The sequence below is a fragment of the Anas acuta genome, chromosome 1 (genome assembly GCF_963932015.1).
Source record: "Anas acuta chromosome 1, bAnaAcu1.1, whole genome shotgun sequence".
In the NCBI taxonomy this organism is placed as follows: Eukaryota; Metazoa; Chordata; class Aves; order Anseriformes; family Anatidae; genus Anas; species Anas acuta.
The window spans coordinates 28,755,626-28,774,850 of NC_088979.1; the positions used below are offsets into that span (position 1 = coordinate 28,755,626).

The 19,225-nt window shown below is 41.2% G+C and overlaps 1 protein-coding gene across 6 annotated transcripts in view; it reads left to right on the forward strand.

Moving 5' to 3' along the window:
- The first annotated feature begins 401 nt into the window (after positions 1-401).
- The window catches only part of CAB39L (calcium binding protein 39 like), a 46,404-nt gene continuing 27,580 nt past the window's right edge, over positions 402-19,225 (forward strand). The window contains exons 1-3 of one of the 6 annotated variants that reach the window (XM_068674450.1): positions 402-519; positions 1,474-1,674; positions 10,096-10,244. In XM_068674450.1, the coding sequence (XP_068530551.1) occupies positions 10,143-10,244 (102 nt within the window). In that variant the 5' untranslated portion in view covers positions 402-519; positions 1,474-1,674; positions 10,096-10,142. The other 5 variants (XM_068674457.1, XM_068674441.1, XM_068674464.1 and 2 more) reach the window with 5 other exon arrangements.

Genomic DNA, 19,225 nt, shown 5'->3' on the forward strand with positions numbered 1-19,225 from the left:
CTCCTGTGCAAATACAAAAGCATGCAGCAAGGTTCAGGGACCAGGGACTGCTTCTGCCTAAAATAGAAGAAGAAGAATTCAAAGGGATGCTTTTTGCTACTTGCTTGCCTTGGTTAGGAACTAGGATTGCTAGGAAAAGATGTTAGCCTTTTAAAAGGTTAATGTTTCATCTGTGCTCCTCCGAAACACCTCTCTGAGTTGTTTCTCATGCTTTTCTGTTGTTGTCTGTAATGCAGAGCTGTGAATAGCTGCCACAGGTGAGCCCTAAATTAAGCTCTGTGACGCCGGCCCACGGTGGGGGCTGAGTTTAGCTTCCTCAAGCAAATGTTGTAATATACAGAATTATTTTTCATAACTTTGGCTGGACTTAACTCTAAGGGAAGAGGGGACAGGAGGTGAAATCCCACCCTGAGCTGGTGACCTCAGCATAAATACACGCTCGCTTCTCACCCGTGCTGGGGCTTGGCAGAGGTCTGCGTGAGGATGGATTTCAACATCCTGCAGTGCTGATGGTGCCTGGTAAAGCCTTTTGCCTTTCATTTCTTGACGCGTGTTAGACAGCTGGGAGGGGAAAGCCACTTGCAGTTCCCTCTGGATAGATGTGGCACTCACTGAGGAGTAGCTGCTGAGAGCGAAAAGCGAAGCATTAACAATTCCTTTAATTGCTTTTTGCTGCGTTTGTGTGCTTGGTAATAGCTGGTAGCGCTTCTTTGGGGATATTTTAATTGGATGAAGTTAGCCCTTGAAAAAATGCTTTAGGCTAATGCATTTTCTGAAGTTTTGCTTAGAGTATACTGGAGATTTCCACCCCCCCAACCCAGTGTTATGTGAAAAAGTGTTCAGATCCTGCTGTTACAATACGCAGCCAGGCAGGAAACAGCAGCAACTTTGGCTCCTCTGGGCAGGACTCCTCCTGCTGAAAGATCCCGTGCACTAGCATGTTGGTTTTGTTATTATCTTGTAACAACAAACCATTGTTGGGCTCCCTGATTTGCATTCTCAGCAGGAAGGCAAGGTGAATAATTCAATTCCAGCAGCCCCTGCCACGTGAATGGACCCGTCCAAGATGCCTCCCATCCACGGGAAGACTTCGGAGGGGAATGGAAACTTACAGGAGCGATGTGAAATTGTTGCATCTCTTCCTTTAACCCCAGAGACATCTCTCGGCGGGGCTAGATACGTGTTCTTCTGCTTTACACGCATTCCTCTGACGTGGAGAGAGGGAAGGGACGGAGGAGGGGAGTGAGCCCGTGAGAAAGGCGAGCCAGGGAGTGGGAAGCAGGGGAGGGCGGTGGGAAAAATGCACACCCGGACACGGAGCTAGTCGGACCAGAAGCAGAACTGCCCCTGGCACATGAAGGAGCCCGGCTGAAAAGGGAAAGGGGAGTGGAAATTTACAGCTGCTTTGAGTGCGCGTGTGTGTGTGTGTGCGTGTGCATGCTTGGCTGTTCATTGCTGCTAACGCTTTTGCAGAGGGTAAGGGTGGCTCGGCAGGAGAGGCTGGCTTCTGGAAGCTGCTTTCTCTGCCACGTGTCAGCAAGAAGGAGAAGCTGCCATTAAATGGGAGATAACTGAGAAGCACCTCTGGCTGGCCGCGCTGGCAGAGAGCTGTCTTCAGCACCTCGCCATGGAGCTGCGCTTCGCCGCTTAGGCACGCCTGGCCGCCTGCACGCAGTAAGTATCCGAGATGGTCTCGCTGGAATTACATAAAGTTAAGTCATTCGACAGAACTTTCTTTTTTTTTCTAGTTAGCAATAGCGTTTCCCTAATAAACTGGCTCATTTATTTATTCTCTATAGTTACGCTGTTAGCTTTTTATAGCTTTGTAAACTGCGTTACCAGGAGTGGCTTTTTAAAGAAGGCAATCCTAAACAATACGCCTTCTGTTACATAAGGCGCTGGCTCCGTGGCCAAACACTCCGTGTCCATGGAATATCTCTGGAAATGGGTTTATTTACAGTGCGGTTTCCAAAAATAAAATATCTGCAATATATCATTTCTCTTGCTCCTCTCTGCTGACTGCCTGCAGCTGCGGACTTGCTCTGGAGATGCAGAGGAATGAGAGCACAGCCACTTGCATAAGAAAGCCCGGAGCTGCTAGGGATGCATGTAAGATGAGCGTGTGTGTGAATTGTCACAAGAAACTGCGTATGTAAATCGACCATCTCGCTATTCATCAGCAGTGGGTCTTCTCAACCTGAAATTCAACTCCGTGAAAGGGGCTGTTCCTCAGGTCTTTATTCAGGCAGAACTTTCACTGAGCTTTAGGGAAGTTTTTCTGAACGACGACTCTTTCTTGGACTAATTTTAGCAGTAAGGCGAAATTACCACTACAAAGAGTTATCTTAATGATCGGGCTTGCTCAAGTCATGGTCAAGTTAATGCTGTTTAGAGGGGTAACACAGTTATGGAGCAAAAAGAAAACTGGTATTAATGTTCCTCACTAATGGATTTACAGGAAGTATATTCCCTCTTGGCTGCTGCCTATGTTCTTTAAATTATATTAGCATTTTCCATTATTTCTACAGTTATTAATACTAGAAATGGAGATGTAACTTGGTTTCCCTTTCACTTAAGTAATTGTAAAGCTGTTAAGGGCTGTTATCTTAGGATTGTATGTACTTCAGAGACGTTAGTTAAGAGATGTCTTTCTGCACATCTGAGCTTGTGGGAGTTTTTTTCTATGGACTACAGTTAGGCATAGACTTGAATTCTTAATTTTTTAGCTTTGAAAGACTCCCACGTTGATAAATGGCAATAGGGATCGCAAATATTCTTTTCATCAATCCTGTCAAACTTAGTGGCTGTAAGATCTGCTGCTTTCTTATCTTTCTAGTTTTATTTAATATAAATGCTACTTCTGGCTAGTTTGTTAGCATCAGTGGGAGAGTCTGTTCTCTCTATCCTACTCAGGATACTTTCATAAAGTTTCAGTCTTGGTTTATATAATCACGCATTTACACCTCCTTTTCCATCATATCTTTCTGGGTTTGGTTGATGAGCATCTGAGCTGTGGTGTCTGCTTCAGCACTTCAGCAGAAGCCCTGCCTCTCTGGCCTCTTTCCATCCCCTCTTTCCCATCTTGTGTTAGTAGGGCTGTTTGTAAGACCATGTGGAGAACTGGATTGGAAACCAGTTCTGACCTTTTTTTTTTTTTTTTTTTTCCCCCACCAGGCTATTTTTTGTTCACCTGCGTCTGTTCCCTGATCTGGCTTACCACATGGCCCAGCCAACAACTGTACCAGTCTGGCAGAGGTAGTGTTGTAGGGGTGTGAATAGATCTGGAGCAGGATGGCACTGTCAGGGAGCAGAGGGCTCATGAAGCTGTGGCCTCAGTGACCTGATAGCTATTCAGCATTTGAAAGACTACATCTTTTTGTTTTGTTCTGTTCTTTATTGAATGGACATTCAATTGAAAATACAATTATTAATTTCTTCAAGTGCTTCTATAGAGCTTTAACACACCGCTTGAGTTGAGCATCGCCATGGGTGCCTTCAGTTTCATAATAATATCATGTGGTTGCACAATAGTGTTATTATTATTCTCATTTGTATTCTATAGAGGTAGGCAGGTTAAGGGCAGAACTGCCTAGTAATTTTCTGTCTGATCTTCAGGATGCTTACCACCTGTTAGAAGAGGTGTTTGTGGAGAAAGCAGAAAGCATTGCCACAAGGTTTTGTAGGTTCCAGGTAAAGTTTCAGCCAATATCCATCTTTGTGCCAGGTGCTTTCAAGACTGGGAATTCAACAAGTAGCCAACAGCAAGGCTTATTGTGAGTAAATTCCTGAGGTTTTGGAATCATTTTGTTGCCAAGCAGAGACAGCACTCATTCAGCCTGACACAAAACTGCCCTCTCCTTTCATCTGTTTATCTTTGGTCTGCTTTGCAATGCACCTTTCAAAATCTGCAACTTGTTGAGGATTTTCAGGAGAAGTTACTCGTGTAGCCCCAATTCCTCCTGCCTGCCAAATGAAACGTGGATTGTGTGAGGGGACTGCACGGGGAGGACAGCTCAGACTTGTCCAGGTGATCAAAAGTCTTCTATTTCCTGCGTTGAGTTCTTGACTCTGTAATTGCCACAGCCTTCCCAAATATTGTGGGAGGGAGAAATGAAGAGGGAATAAAGCATCTCTTTCACTAGATAGAAACTGATCGGGCAAAATTATGAAGAAAGTCTGCTGATTCATGCCCAAAATACATGGGGGCTTAGGCACACTGAAGTAAATGGAAAATGAAGCCTCTTTTTCCACAGAAGAAAGTCTCACTCAGTACAAGTTACTGCAATATTTTTATTCTGATAAATAAGCAGATGAAGGTTAGGAACTAAGAAAAGACAGATGTCTGATACTTAAGGGAAGGGAAATTATTCTCTCATTCATTTTTGAGTAGCAAATTGCTTGTCCAGAGGAACATCTGAGAAGAATGCACTAACGGGATCACATGCTCTCATTCTTGCCTTTGTGGGCAGGAGGAAGTGTTTGTTGTTGAGCTACTTAACTGAGTCACTTTATAGTGGGATTGGCTGATGAGTAGAGTGATGTTGCTGGCTGCATTTTCCCCTCATTGCTCTTACAAGCTGTGCTGTGCTGTAATCTTTTAAGAAAGCATATGATAAAGAGCAAAGAATTCAGGGAGTGGGCCTATAAACAGAACTAGATCTATTAGTGTGCTTTATAGCTGGATCAGAGAGCTCAAATTGCAGTGATTTTATTTTTCAGTGCATTCCCTTTACGGGCAGATAAATTAGCAGAAGAGAGATTTTGAAGACTGATAGGCTTTGGTGTCGGATGATCTGGGTTTCATTCCTGGCAAAGCCACTGATTTTTAATTTTTATCTTTCAAATGTGGCCTTTTGTAAGCCTTCTGATCTTTCTGTGCTTCAGCTTCACCCTTTGCAGAGGGGAGAGAGTAACAGCATGTATAAAGCAGTTTTGGAATTGTGTTTTCAGTCTTAATTAAATGTTTGCAGAGTTGGAGGCCTCTGAGGGCAGGCATGCTCTGAGTATAAAGGGATGTTATGTTATCTGTGACAGGCTACTGAATATCTTAGAGCTCTCTTCTTGTAAGCCTTATATACCTCTGGATTCAACTTACTGCTTTGGTCTGTGTGAAATACATTTTTTCTTTTATCAGAATTGAACAGGCACAGCTAAACATTTAGGAAGTGTTGCATTAAAATCGTCCTTTGGTGTTTCTGCCACTTATCTGAAATAAAATCGATGCCTTTTTCTTTTTCACCACTAACAAGCATACTCTGAAAGTATTTTTATAAAGGTAAGCCTCGTAAAAAGTGTTGGATTCCACAGCACCGGAGGCTGAATTGCTCTGTTTATACTGATGGCAACAGCAGACTTTGGAAACCACAAATCCTTGTTCAATGCTGCCAGGGCATTTCCCCTGTGAATGGGAGAGACAACTTGGAGGCTGTGAGAGTCAGGCCGGTGAGATACAGCTGTTTCTTTCCTTTGCCTCATAAGCCTCTTGCAAGAGTACCAGTGAAATAACATCGTCCCAACTAATGCTTCAGAAGTTGGCTGTTCCCTGGTAGGAATTCAGAAGTGACTACAATGCTTTTCTGATATTCTAAAAACATATGCTGTTGAAAACGTTTTCCATCAAATGGTTATTCCTAGAAAGTAGGAAAGAAAGGGGCTCATTCAGCTCTGTCCCTTGCTGCCAGACAACAGTGTCAAAAATTTTATGAACAGATGCTCTGTGGTGTGCCTGTTGGAGCAAGTTATTTCAAAATCTCAGAGCTCCAATGGTTAGAAAACTTTACATTTTTAGCTTACGTTTATTCACTGGCAGATTACAGCCATTTGCTTGCGCACAAATAACATGTTATTATTATTTTAACTGAAATAACTTCTTGAGCCTCCCTGTATTTTTCTTCTAGGCTTAACCCGTTGATTTTATTTGACTTTGGGTGTTTGGTTTTGTGTACGTTATTCCATATGAAGTTTCATCAAGACTTTGTACAGACATGAATGTCTTTTGTCTTTCTACTGGAAATTACTTCCTTAATTCATTGCAGATTTGTGTTTGTCTTTCTTCTGTCTGTAAAATACCAGTGTTGTCCCTAGGTGTCTGTCATTTCTTATGGTAGTCCTCATCTTGAAGCAGATATTCTTCTGTCTGTTCTCCCGTTCTGCATTATCTCATACTTTCTACTCTTGTTTTTTATCCCATTTTATTATGTTAGTCTATCAGTTTATTATTTATGACATTTATTATATCAGGCTATCCAGTTTTGCAGGCAGTGATATTCCAGTCTTCTTCAGTATTGATGATGTCTTCACATTTTGAGTCATCACAGTTTGTTGGTAGGGTCTCAGTTGCAATGCCTCTCTAAATAAAGTTCAGTCCCCAAATTACTGTTGCCTTCTCAGAGGATCAATCTCTATTTACATGGTAATTTTCTTTCTAGTTTTTCTATTATGTTCAATTTAGTATATTTCTATGTCAGATGTATAGGGTCTACTGTATTTTCTTTGTCTAAAAATATCCTTTATTAATAATGGTTTGTAGTATGAGCTACTTCTAGTAAGCTTGTATTACATTCTTTTCAGTTCTCATTCATCTTCATATTCCAATTATTTTTAGACTGGTTTCTTGAAGAAACCAAGCTTTGCATGGTCACAGTGTTCATCTCTTTCTACTTCTCTTCCCAATGCAACTTTGGAACCAATTTCAAGTAACTTTGACAGAGGGGTAGATGTCTTGAAAATACTGAGTTCCAGGAAAAAATCCCAAAATGACAATAAGCAATAAAGGGAATAGGGAATTAAAACCAGATTAGTACATCTACTGAAGAGAAAAGCTTCCAAGTAAAGTTTGGAGAACAGAGAGTTGGTATAAAGAAGAGGACAGGGCAGAAGTCTTGCAGCTGCAGGAGCTAATGTAATGCTTTCTTAGATGATGGAGAATCCAGTCATGAGAAACAAATCTGGAAGTAAGGAGTCCTCGCTTTGCCATGTGCCCTGTGGAACAGCCAGCCTAAGACGAAGTTGTACAGCTTCCAAATGTCAGCAAAGCACTTTTACCAGCACTTGCTTCTGTCTGTAATTGTGAACAGCATGTGCCCCTAAGACATTCCTACGTGGAAAAGCCAAAGGGACTTGAATCTGACTGTAACCTGCAGCTGCCAGTGTTCTCTGAAGTGATGGAGCATCTCTTGCCAGATGCTGATATGGATTAAAACCCATGCCCTGAGAAGGGGTAAATCCAAGGCAGTTCTTTGCACATCTGGGACTCTTAAGGGCCGTAATTCCCCCTTTTTCTCCCTATCTTCCTCCACTTGCAAGCAGTGGATGTTTTGCTTTGTATGTAAGACTGATAAATGAAGTGAAGCAGAGACTTGGCTCTGCTTAGCGGAGGGATGAACTAAACAGTCTCTTGAGTCCCTTCCTGCTATATTATCAGAAATTTTGCTGTTGTGATTAGGACAGTGGTAGGCTATGAGATGAATAGGAATGATCATTTGTCACTGAGCAGTGCTGTGGTTACTCAATAGTTAGATGAACCATACAGAGGAGAAGTGCTAGCCTGGCTACTGGGGTGTTTTGGCAGCATCAGTGATTATTTAAATACACTGGACTCTAGACAGCTATGTAAGTTACTTTTTTGTGGGGGGACATGCTTGCAATTCATTGCCAACATCAGTTAGAAACGTGGACTTAGTTTTCTTAAATCTCAGAACATTTAGGTTATGACTGCCTCAATTAAAAAAAAATAAAAATCAAAATATCTTCTCCTTTGCTTTTCCTTGTGTGGAGACCTGCCAGAGGGGAAGATGAAAGGATGTCTTAAGCAATCTGAATAAACCTACCACACCTTGGTGATTATTTTTTTTCTTTTTCTAAAATGCAGCATGCCAGCTAAGCTCCTGCTCTCCAAGTATCTCTTACATCTTCATATCCTCGTGCCTTGTCTTCATGGGTAATAAAAACATGCAGATTTAGGCCCTTTTGTAGCTGTGTCATGAAGAACTGAGCTGACTGCAGAACATGTGAGGTGGTTATAGGGTGCTTGGCACTTGCTAGCAGCTTACAAACAAATTTATTGTATAACACTGCCTTTGCCTACAAGTATGAAGTAAGCTAACTGGTGAGGGGCCCAGTCTTTTCCGGTGCTTGTGTGTAGCTGAACATGCCCAAATGAGTTAGTCACGAGTATACCCAGCCTTCAGTCTTGCACGTTGGCAAGTTGAGGTGTGACTCTGCTCTGTTGCTAATCGGATGCTGCTGCCAAAAATCACAGTTTTGAGCTCGATGGGAGCAGCGCTAAGCGCTCGTTTTGACTCCTTAGTTGAGAGCTCAGCCAAGTATTGAAGGTTATGTAGCCAAAACTGCAAAAATAAAAATTAGTTTGAACCAAACCATGAGTTTGAAAATGGAAATCTGAAGGAGGAGAGCTTTCAGAACTTGAACATGAAAATATTTCTGTGAAACTAACCTAGCAACAACTGAGAAGCTATATACAAATTCATGTACTCTTGACATTATTAAGGAACTTTTGGTTCAAAGATGATATTTAAAAATATTTCCTTCGTGTCATAGAAACTGCTCTTGTAAAGATAATCTGCAAATATTTTGAAATGTTTTTAATAAGATGTTAGGACGGAATCTGTATATTTATTTATTTTTTTAGTACTCCTCTGTGGTTTGAATTTTATACTTGACTGTTTCATGTGATTGCTATTTATATTTGTAAAAGAATGTATATGTAATCGAAGTATTAGTTCCATAGGAATTTGGGGATTAATAAAATACGGATATATGGCATGAGTGGGATCATACTTCATGTTAGACTCTGAAGTTTTTTGGTAGTAACAACAGAGCACAAGAGGATCGTGTTCATTTGGGACTACTGGGAAGTCATTGCACAGTTCTGTTTTTTTTTAAATATATGTCATGTATTGTACTAATTTAATCCTCTCCTTTAAAACTGCTTGGATAAAGCTTTTTTATCGTAAGAGTTGAAAAAAGTTGAAAAAAGAACAAGGAAATGGAAGTGATTTGTGTATGTATTTGTGCTTTCACAGCTAATCTTACAAAAGTGTGAGAGAAGGGTTGATGACAATGGTTGTCTTTTGTTGTGGGAAGAGATGAAAATATGAGCTTATTTTGGCCTTTTTTTTTTTTCCTCCTCTTCATGTTGTACAAGCTGAAATGCAGAATAGGGCTGTGCTCTCCCTGTAAAGTGTTGCTGGCCTAACCAGAGCATATCCATAGTCTGTCTGCTGACTTCAGTAGATCTTTGTATCAGACTCCAAGCCAGAGCTATGGGAGTTTACCACTTAATGCTTTGTAGGATCATAAACTAAGCTACTTGGTTTCTTCCATGTATAAATACAGTGGTTTAGTGTTTGCCTTTCCAGCCATCCAGAGGAGGAATGCTTTAAATTAAACAAGCAAACATTTTCATTGAAATGCTCAGCCTTTCATTTAAATGTCAGGAAAACATGTGTCCATGTTTGGGCCTGATCCTCTATTTCTTATTTAATTCAGGCAATGTAAAACATAAAATGAGATCTGACCCACGGGTACTGATGGATTCTTGAAGTCTGTCAGACTTAAGGAGTAGCCTAAACTGCTTCATATCAAGAACCTTTAGACCAAAAAAGAAAAGCAGCTGAAGAAGAATGAGTGATGGCTGATAAGCTTTTTGCTATGTTTTAAACAAAGGATGTTTTTAGTGTGCTGGAGTCTAAAGTTAGTTACTGTGCATCGCAGTGGAACTGGTAAAGCTTGAAAGAAACCAGTATCAGAAATCTAGGAGTCTGCCAGATATTCATTGTCCAAAACATGTTGGATGTATGCATTGGACTCAGTGGAGCACTGAACTGTAGGTCTGAGGCTTTAGGAAGCATCTGGGTCCTGCACAGGTGCTGGGTAGCTTTCCACATGCTAATGTTGGTTGTTGAATTCCCAATGAACCTGCAATGACTGTATCTGAGGACTTTTACCTGCTTAGCTGAAGCAAAATATAGTGACTGAGGCATAACCTTTTATTGTTCATAATGTTTGTGTGTTTTTATTGCATTGTTTTTGTATAAACCTTAAAAGCTATTTTTGTTTCTCATTTGGTTTAAGGCAGTCCTCTTCTATACTGAACGAAGAAATCCAGGTGAAGAAAAAACATGCCTTTGTTTAGTAAATCGCACAAAAATCCTGCTGAGATTGTGAAAATTCTGAAAGAAAACATGGCCATATTGGAAAAACAAGAAAAAAAAACAGACAAGGTATGAGGTAATGTTGTAGACAACTGATAAGGGTTTTATGCTGGGGAAACTGCAGAATGAAGGGAATGGAATTGTGTTCGCTCACTGCCCTGATTCTGCAAGCACTTCCACATGTAAGTAGCTTTATGTTTGAACAGTTCTACTGAAACCAGTGAGCTTGCATAAGTAGAGGACAACAGATCTGGGGGTCAAAAAGAAAACGTTGAGATCCAGGAACCTTATTCAAAAAGATCTACTACTTTGAATAGCAATGCATCTAGCAAAGCAGCATGAAGGACTCTTTGAAAGTTGTTATCCTATTAATTGTTCTAGCAGGATAAGGAATGAGACTGCCAATTAATGTGTAGGTACCCCCAGAGCTTACTTCTGATGAACATTGTTCACATAAAGCATCAAACCTGTCTGTATGAGGTCTCACTGTATCAGTACTTCCTAAATGTGCTCTGCTTCTTTGTATTCTAATTATAGTGCTGGGTTTTTGCTAATATTACTGCTGTCTGTTATCTCTGTGATACAGACCTGAGTTATTTTTACTACTCTGCTACTCAATGACCAGTTAAGAAGGCACACCCCACTATAGAACATGATTTTAATTAATAACAAACTACTTTTGGATTAGATCTGAGTGACAGTGGAGCAGAAGTAGCTGACAATTTTCCATTAGCACAGTTCTTCTGCAGCTGATGTTTGTGTTTGCATGTTGTCCTCCTCCCACCTTGCGCAGGAGTTTGTGTTAGAATGAGCCAAAACTACAAGGTAAGCACAGTTGCCTTTGCATCCAAAGTGAAATTCTCTGGAAACTTTTAGGTTCAAAGCAAGTAGCTCGGAGCATGTTAATTATGTAACATCAGTCACGTGGATTTCAGTGAGGCCTCTGGTATTTGATGTCTCATGCTGAAATACCTTCGGTTAACTGAAAAAGCACTGGGAGAATTTGACTCAGAACTAAAACTTAAATAAATAAATAAATCAGTGGCGTCTGTCCTCCCCTTCTGAATTCATTCTTCAGAACCTGATTAAAGATGACATTCAAAGCAGAAGCTCTAGACTCAGGTTCTCAGGTTTCTTTTTGATTTGCTTTGCAGTATGACTCCTCTGAATTGTGGTTTTGAACTGGGTTTTGGTGGTGTTTTTTATTTTTTATTTTGGATGTTAGTGACAACGTAGGAGAAATTCAGACTTCTTAGAAAATGGAGAACTGAATGTAATTTTTTCATTAAACTCATAACAGCTGGTGTGTGTTTTCCTCACAAAGTGGAAGATGTGGGAGATTTCCCCTAGCTGTTTAGGATGGAGACAGCTTGTGAATTTACTAATGATGCTTATTCTACATGTGATTGAATGGGATGCAAACAGGCCATTTAAAATATCTAAAAGTCCTAATCTGGCAGACTCTCCTGAACTGTGAATTCTGTGAATTGTGTTCATCTGAATGATCCTATATTATTAACACTTTGGCAGCCAGCTTAACTGATGAGTCCATGCTGTCTTTGAGGGGAGCATTCTGCTCTCCTTGCACAGCCCACTTGTCTCACCTACTGCTTGTGCCTGGCTGGCATTCGTGTGTCCATGAGAGGGGTCAGAATCAGGGAAATGTTCAGCCTGGTGACTCTGTCCATGTCCCCCCTGCCACGCATACATCATTTTTCTCTAGGTTGAGAGAGGAGAGGGGGGGACAAGGTGTTACTTCAGCTTCAAGACATTAAGTCAAGAAAGCAGCCCTGCTTTGGATGGCATTTACACATATGCCAACATGCCTTGTTGGATCAGGACCTTGTGCTCCGATGCAGAGGAAGCACAAAGGGCCTTTCTCCCTTTGGAGGAGAAGATCAGAGGTTCATCAGTAATGCTACCATGCATCTGAAGCATTGCAATGAGCTGCTCTGAAATGCATCCTACTTGTTAATGAAGGTAGCCTGATTAATGGTTCTGAGTTCAGGAAGGTAAACCATAAGGAAATATTTTCAGTGCTGTGACAATGATAAATTTAAAAAATGTTAGGGAAAGTAATTCTTGCTAAAACAGTCACTATAATGTCTCTTACTAGACATACAGGGTTTGTGGGCTCAGTAGACCTGTGTTTGAGTACTGGTTGGATTTTGAATTGGAGAAGAAAAGGTGGTGGCACCTTCAATGGTGCACAAGTTTTCAAAATTTGCTCACTCAAACTATACTAATGGATAACGTTGTTTTGTCTTAAATATGATTATATAAAATTTAATGAAAACAAGAGCAAAGAAAAAGCATAGTACTGCACTCTGTGCTCTGCAGGGGCTTGTAAGATGTTGAAATTTCTCCCTGATTTATGTTCCAAAGGAAGTTCTGTCTCCTTCCTGCAAGATCCACAGACCCTTGATATCCAAAAGCTGCCCAAGGATTTTTAGACCCTGGGGGCCTATGAACAAAGAAGTTCTGGGGTTCGGGGCTCTCCCATTTTTTCAGATTTCTGAGAAAACTGGAGAGGTGCCACTGTGCCTCATCATAAAATTGAGGTTCCCAGGACTAGCAGGAATGCCACTCCACAGCATCCCTGGCGTTGCTTGCAAAACTGCTTCCAACGAGAACTTGCCTCGGATACTTAAACAAGATGTATCCTGTGACAGTTCAGTTGTTACTGTAGTACAGCAAATGTGGCATGTGGGCTGAGACAGCTAAAAGCTGCTAATAAACTTCGAGTTGACAGAGAAGAGTGGCGAGGCCTAAGTAACTGCAAGCCTGGAGGAGAACTTCCCCATTCCCTTTCCCAAGCTGAGAATCTTAAGTATGAGGTGAAAATGCCATGGGCTGGGGCCGTATGAGGCTGACAGTTCAAATAAAGCCTCGTGCAACTTTCAGCAGGAGCCATCTGTGCTCCGGAGGGGCTTTTTTTGGAATAATGCAGAAATGATCGTTCCTCCCAAGCTATGCAGTGCTCAGGTAGAAGGAGCCTGTCAGCAAACTGGGGAAGACTTATTGAGTAATGGGAAGAGAGGCAAAGACACAACTTGATAGATCGGGCTACTTGGAAGGCAATTATACGCCTTTTCCGAGATACATTTCCACATACACACATAATATACAGAAGTTTGCCCTCTTTCTTAATGATGCTTATTGTTAGTCGTAGAATAGGGCCCATTCAGACTTTGACTGAGCTATTGACTGGACTAGCATCTGTCTCCTCAGATAAGGATTGAGTTTGACCCAGTTCTTCCACATATTTTTTTAATCCATTAATGTGTGTAGTGTTGCCATAATGCTCTTTAAACATTCCCAACTGAAAAGTAGGCCAAGTTGGAATGTTCCTTCCTTAGTTTTTATTTTATGGGTGTTTTATTTTTGTTTGCTTGCATGTGTGTTTAAAGCTTTGCCATTTTCTAAGCTGCATTCTGAAAGCTGACAGCACAGGTCGAGAAGTGCTACCACGCATGGTTCCTCTTTCTGTGAAGTGCTCTTTCTAACACCTTATTTTTTCTTTGATTTTTTTTAATAGCATCTACTTTATAGCAGCTATTGCAGCAATGGAAAAGCAAATGTAACAATTACGGGATTAAGTAGGCTAAGACAGTTGAAAAGCATACTAAAGCCTTCCTTGTCAAGCATCCTCCTTTTCCAACATCTGCAATAAATGAGGTATCCTATGACACGTACAGTTGCTGACATCACGTTCAGACTTTGATGCAGTGAAGAACAATTAATTATATGTTATTACAGAATTCTATAAATCTCCTGAACAGTTAATCTCAGTCATGTAGAACCAAACTTGTTGGTATTTAGTGAGAAATATCCATTCTGGAATTAACTAGAAAAGCAAGGAAACATTGAACGACCGAGGAAAGGGAGCCTTCAGGGTTTAGACCCTGTACCTCTTCCCACTTTCTGGCACGGACTGCTCTATCAGAGGACGTGCATAAGCAGGGAACATGGAAGAGAAACCCTGATAGCAGCACAGAGGTCAGCACATTGTTGAACCTGAGGAAAGACAACCGGTGACATACTAGTTAATATATTACTGTGAATGCTATTGTGTGTTTTGTCGATGGATGTTGTAAAATGACATTAATGGAGCAGACGCTTGATCCATCTCACAAAAAAAAGGGGGTGACATCTCATCTCCTTGAAGCCTCATGTTCAGCCACAGAGTCTGGTCAGTGTAAAGCCCTTCAGGTTGCACACAAGATGTCCCCGAGGCATGTCCCTGAAAACATCCCGCTCTCACTGCTAACCAAACATGCTGGGGTGTGGCAGCCCTGACTCAGTGCCATCTGCAGTGCCTACAGGTTTGGTTACATTTTCTGAACCCACCCTTCAACAAAAGCCTTCCAAGTGTCACATGCTTTTAATTCAGGATGGGAAGCGGATCTGGGGTTGGTTGAAACTTGGCCTAGACTTCCGTGTGCTTGGCCCTAAGCTGTCTGGGCTTGGCCTAGTTGTCCTGAAAGATTTGCAGTTTTTGGTAGCTGGTTCAAGCCTTGGGTTTGTCATGGACCCTAAAACCCAATGAGTTAGAGCTCATCCAGGGCTCTGCATTGAGTGGTTTCTGACAGGCAGAGCCACAGGCTTCAGCATTTTTAATTGGTATTCGGAAACATAGTAAAGCTAGATGTAAAATAACTCAAAGCATCTAGTTTCTTCCCCTTTCACTTACATTTTTTTCTAACAAGACTGCCTGTTCAGGTCAGTGTAATCTGACCTCCATTTCATCTCCATGTGCTGTAACACATTCACTGCTCTTCAGAAGGGTCAGGAGAGCAGCATTTTAATACAGCTACAGTTAAAAGTCTTAACAAATTTCCATAACATTTTTTTTAATCAATAAATCCTGCTGTCTTATTTAGGACCAATGAAGCCATTACCAAAGTGTTTTCATCTTCCTCCTGCACTGATAGGGCAACGGGGAAGCTGTGTGTAAGATGAGGTGCATGCAGAGGACAGGATGTGCATTTGCATGGACGAGCGATTGGATGACTATCACAAATGCTAATACCGGTGGACTCGATTCTGCAGCTGCCAAAGCCAGTTGCAAAATTGCCTTTGACTTCATTGCTGTACACTGAAACAAAGCGAATAAGATAAGAAGGGCTTGGCGCCCCTTCCTTCTAACTCTGCACAAAATTCACATGCCCTGGGACTTTGTGGCATGTTTTGTTTCAGCTTCCCCATTTTGCCAAGACCTGTTGTTGCTCTTAGAGGTGGGAGAAACTCTAGATACTATCAGGCGCTGGTGCTGAGAGCTTAAAGCTTGTCTCTTCCGTTTTCTTTTTCATTTCTAAGCACCTTACAGCCTTTAGTTCTGCCTTAAGTGCAGGATTAACAATGGGAAAGGAATTTATGTCCAGGTGGGGCGACCCTATCTCTTTCATGTAATCATATTGCCTCTTAGAACTTTAATTATTGTGCCTGCTTTACTAGGTTGTCCTTGCCAGCCTCTTTGAGTAATAGGCCATAATGTTTTGCTAAATGTCAGAATTCAGCTTCCTGATCCAAAACATTCTGATGAAAGTCTACAGTTTCTTCCTGTATATCCTTCTAGCATGAAATCACATCAAGAGTAAGTCAGTTCAGATGTTCCTGAAGACATCGCATTCAAATTCTCCTAATGGCTCTTCTCAGGAGTCCTTACACTTGCATTTAGAAAGAGTTGTGTTGGCACTATTAAGAGGAAAAAATGATTTGATTCACACACACAGAATGTTTATAAACAGGACTGTAAGATAAAGGAGACAAAAAACAAACCTAGGAGCTTTATGCTTTTGGTTCTAATGTATGGCATGGGATACTGGAAGCTCGTTGAATCACACATTGGAGTATTTTGCATCACACTGGCAGCTGTCTCTGTATGTTACTGTGTGCTGCTCTGTAAGATAGCAACTGTTTAGAAAGGCATTTTTGTCCTAGAAATATGCTAAGTGTATAAATGGAAGCAGTAAGATCCTATTTGCCAGGCAGGTTGTTATGGTCAGTTGAGAATTTCCTGATCTCTGTGCAGATGCCAAATGTCAGACATCCTGTATTTTTCTAATGTATATTTAGCATCTGAGTTGGAAAAGGTGGAAGTAGTTCATGTGATCTTTTTTTTTTTTTCCCCCTCACCATTATGCTGTTATGGTTGGTCATGAATGTTATGTTGAGTCCCTGTAAGAATAGGCCATTCTGACCTGTAACATAGGTACATATGTGTGAAACCTCTGACCTGCCTGTAAAGCAGGTAACACAGAGACAATCCACTGATAGCATTGAAAGTTGCATTTCAGGTAGAGGAGCAGCTCAGACTGATGATTAATTCAAGGCCTGATGCTTTTTCCCCTTGTGGTTTTTGTATTCTTCCTTGAAGAGGAGTAAAAAGATGCAGTGAATCTACATTCACAGAAGGGTTTAGGTTGGAAGAGACCTTAGTGATCACCTATTCCAACTCCCTGCCATGGGCAGGGACACCTCCCATCAGCCCAGGTTGCCCAAAGCCCCATCCAGCCTGGCCTTGAGCACCTCCAGGGATGCATCCACAGCTTCTCTGGGCAGCCTGTGCCAGGGCCTCACCACCCTCATAGTAAAGGATTTCTTCTAAATATCTAATCTAAACCCTACCCTCTTTTAGTTTAAAGCCATAACTCCATGTCCTGTCACTCCACTGGCAAAGAGTCCCTGCCCAGCTTTCCCGCAGAGGCCCCTTAGGTTCTGGAAGGCCACTGTAAGGCCTCCCTGGAGCCTTTTCTTCTCCAGGCTTGAACAACCCTAACTCCCTCAGCCTATCTTCATAGGAGAGGTGCTCCAGCCCTCTGATGATCTTCGTGGCACTCCTCTGGACTCTCTCTAATACTTCTATGTTCTTTTTGTGCTGTTTGGCCCAAACCTGGATGCAGCACTCCAGGAGTGGCCTCACGAGAGTAGATCAGAGGGGGAGAATCATTTCCCTCGCCCTGCTGGCCATACTTCTTTTGATGCAGCCCAGGATATGGTTGGTTTCTGGCCTGCAAGCACACATTGCACAATGGGAGATCCATCTGCCTCTTTGACAAACATAACAGATCTGGATCACAAATGCGTAATAGGACCTGTTTAGGATAAAGGTGAAATTGGTGTAAATAGCAAAGAAAAAGCAAAGGGCGAGGTTTGTAAGCAGAGGTAACTTCTATTAGCCATATTGGAAGGACTAGAAATTAGAGTTGTTAAAGTTAGGGATTCTTGATAAAGCATCTCTGTGATGTGTTTTGCTTTGTTTTTTCAAAAACTGCCTTCGTGAAGTTTTTGTTTCCGGAACAGAAGACTTGCTTTTTTTTTTTTTTTTTTTTTCTATATTATGCACAAGCAGTTACAGATAAGACAGCTTACCCTTTGAGTATGGAAAATACAAAATTATGTGATTACAGGAATAAAAATTCAGCTTTCTGCATGAACAACAGATAAGACTTTTGTTTTAACCTTTCACACTACCCTTTAAAATCTCCCTGGAAGATTTTACAAGAACAGAAAAATTTTAAGACCTGTAGGATTTCTTCATAATCCCTTAATGAAAAACACAAGGCACTCCTTATTGCGGTGTCTTGTATAACTGTAAAATATAGAGAAAAATGTAACTTTTCAGGCAGCATTCCCAGCTTTTCCAAGCCTGCTAAACTGCTGTCCTAAGAACATTGTTACGCATTTTGGCCTTCCCACAGAGATCAGTCCAAAATAGGTAAAACTAAGAAATAGTCCTCTAGATCTGGCAAAGCAAGTTAGACTGAAGAACCCAGTATTAGTTCTGTGGCAAAGGAAAATTAAGATGTTTCATAACACTGGAGTGCTGAAATATTTAATTATAGGCATAGTAGCAATAATATAATTCTGAAATAAGGAGTGAACCTCTGCACCTGGTCTTCAGACTTCTGTTAAGCTGCAGATAGGAGAGAAAGTCTTTGAGATCTTGAAGAAAGGAGAGGAAGATATTTTTTTTACCCATATAGAATTTCAGGGCATCATTTCTTCATGAGCTTCTTTATGTTATGATCCTGTTAAGTCAACAGCAACAAGGCTTCGTTTTGCAAGGGAAGCAAGCTTAAGACCAAGCATCTTCAACACATAAGTTTCCAGCTCTCACTGCTGAAGCTGTTGATAGGTTTGGAAAGACACATTAATGCTGACAAAACCCCAGCTTTATCAACAGGAGAGGTTAAGCATGTTTATAACTTAACTTAGAGAATTAATGTATGCTTATCTCTAAGGCTATTGCCCATTAGACAGCCCAGTAAGGTTAGTAGGCTGATCAAAGCAAGAACTGCTATGTTTCAATATTTACACAAAACATTTTATTTCTAAATGGACTCTCAAACTTCCTGTGAGTTGCTGGTCACAGAAAACTATGCTCTATGAGTAATAAGTTATTTTTTGCTGGAAAGAAAACCAACTTGTTAGTCCTGTGTTGGGCCAAAGTAGAGAAGAAATGGCCATTGCTGGAAAACTTGCCTTCATTGCACAGGTCAGTACAGGTTGTGCTCTCCTTCATTTCCTTTACATAGCTATTGCAAATCAGTCCTTTAACTCACTCATGGCTTGTCCATGTACCCACACTGAATTTACAATGTTCTGGAGTGGCATTGGATCCTCCCAAGTTTGGATACCGTGAACTGAGATGACATTGGGGCTTGCATGGCAGAAGTGAAGACTAGAAGCCTTCAAGTTGCTTTAGGAGGTTGAGATCCTGATGCCTGTGCAGTGACAGCAACACAACCATTAAATTGATGCACATGCTGGGAATCAGCTTGCATTTAATTTTTTCTTTGTTGTCCCTGTCTGCAACTTATTTGTCCAAAGTTCAGCATATGCCACTTTTGACACTTGCATGCAATAAGTATATAAGCTTAGGACTTGTGTTCAGTTGTCTCTCTCTCTTTCCTATACTCCCACACCAACATCTCTAAAATATAGAGAAATAAATTCAATCATGATGTAAAGGACTCATGCCTAGAGGATAATGGTCTGATAGTTCTGAAAAACTGATTGTGCTTAGTTACAAGAATGAGGAAAAT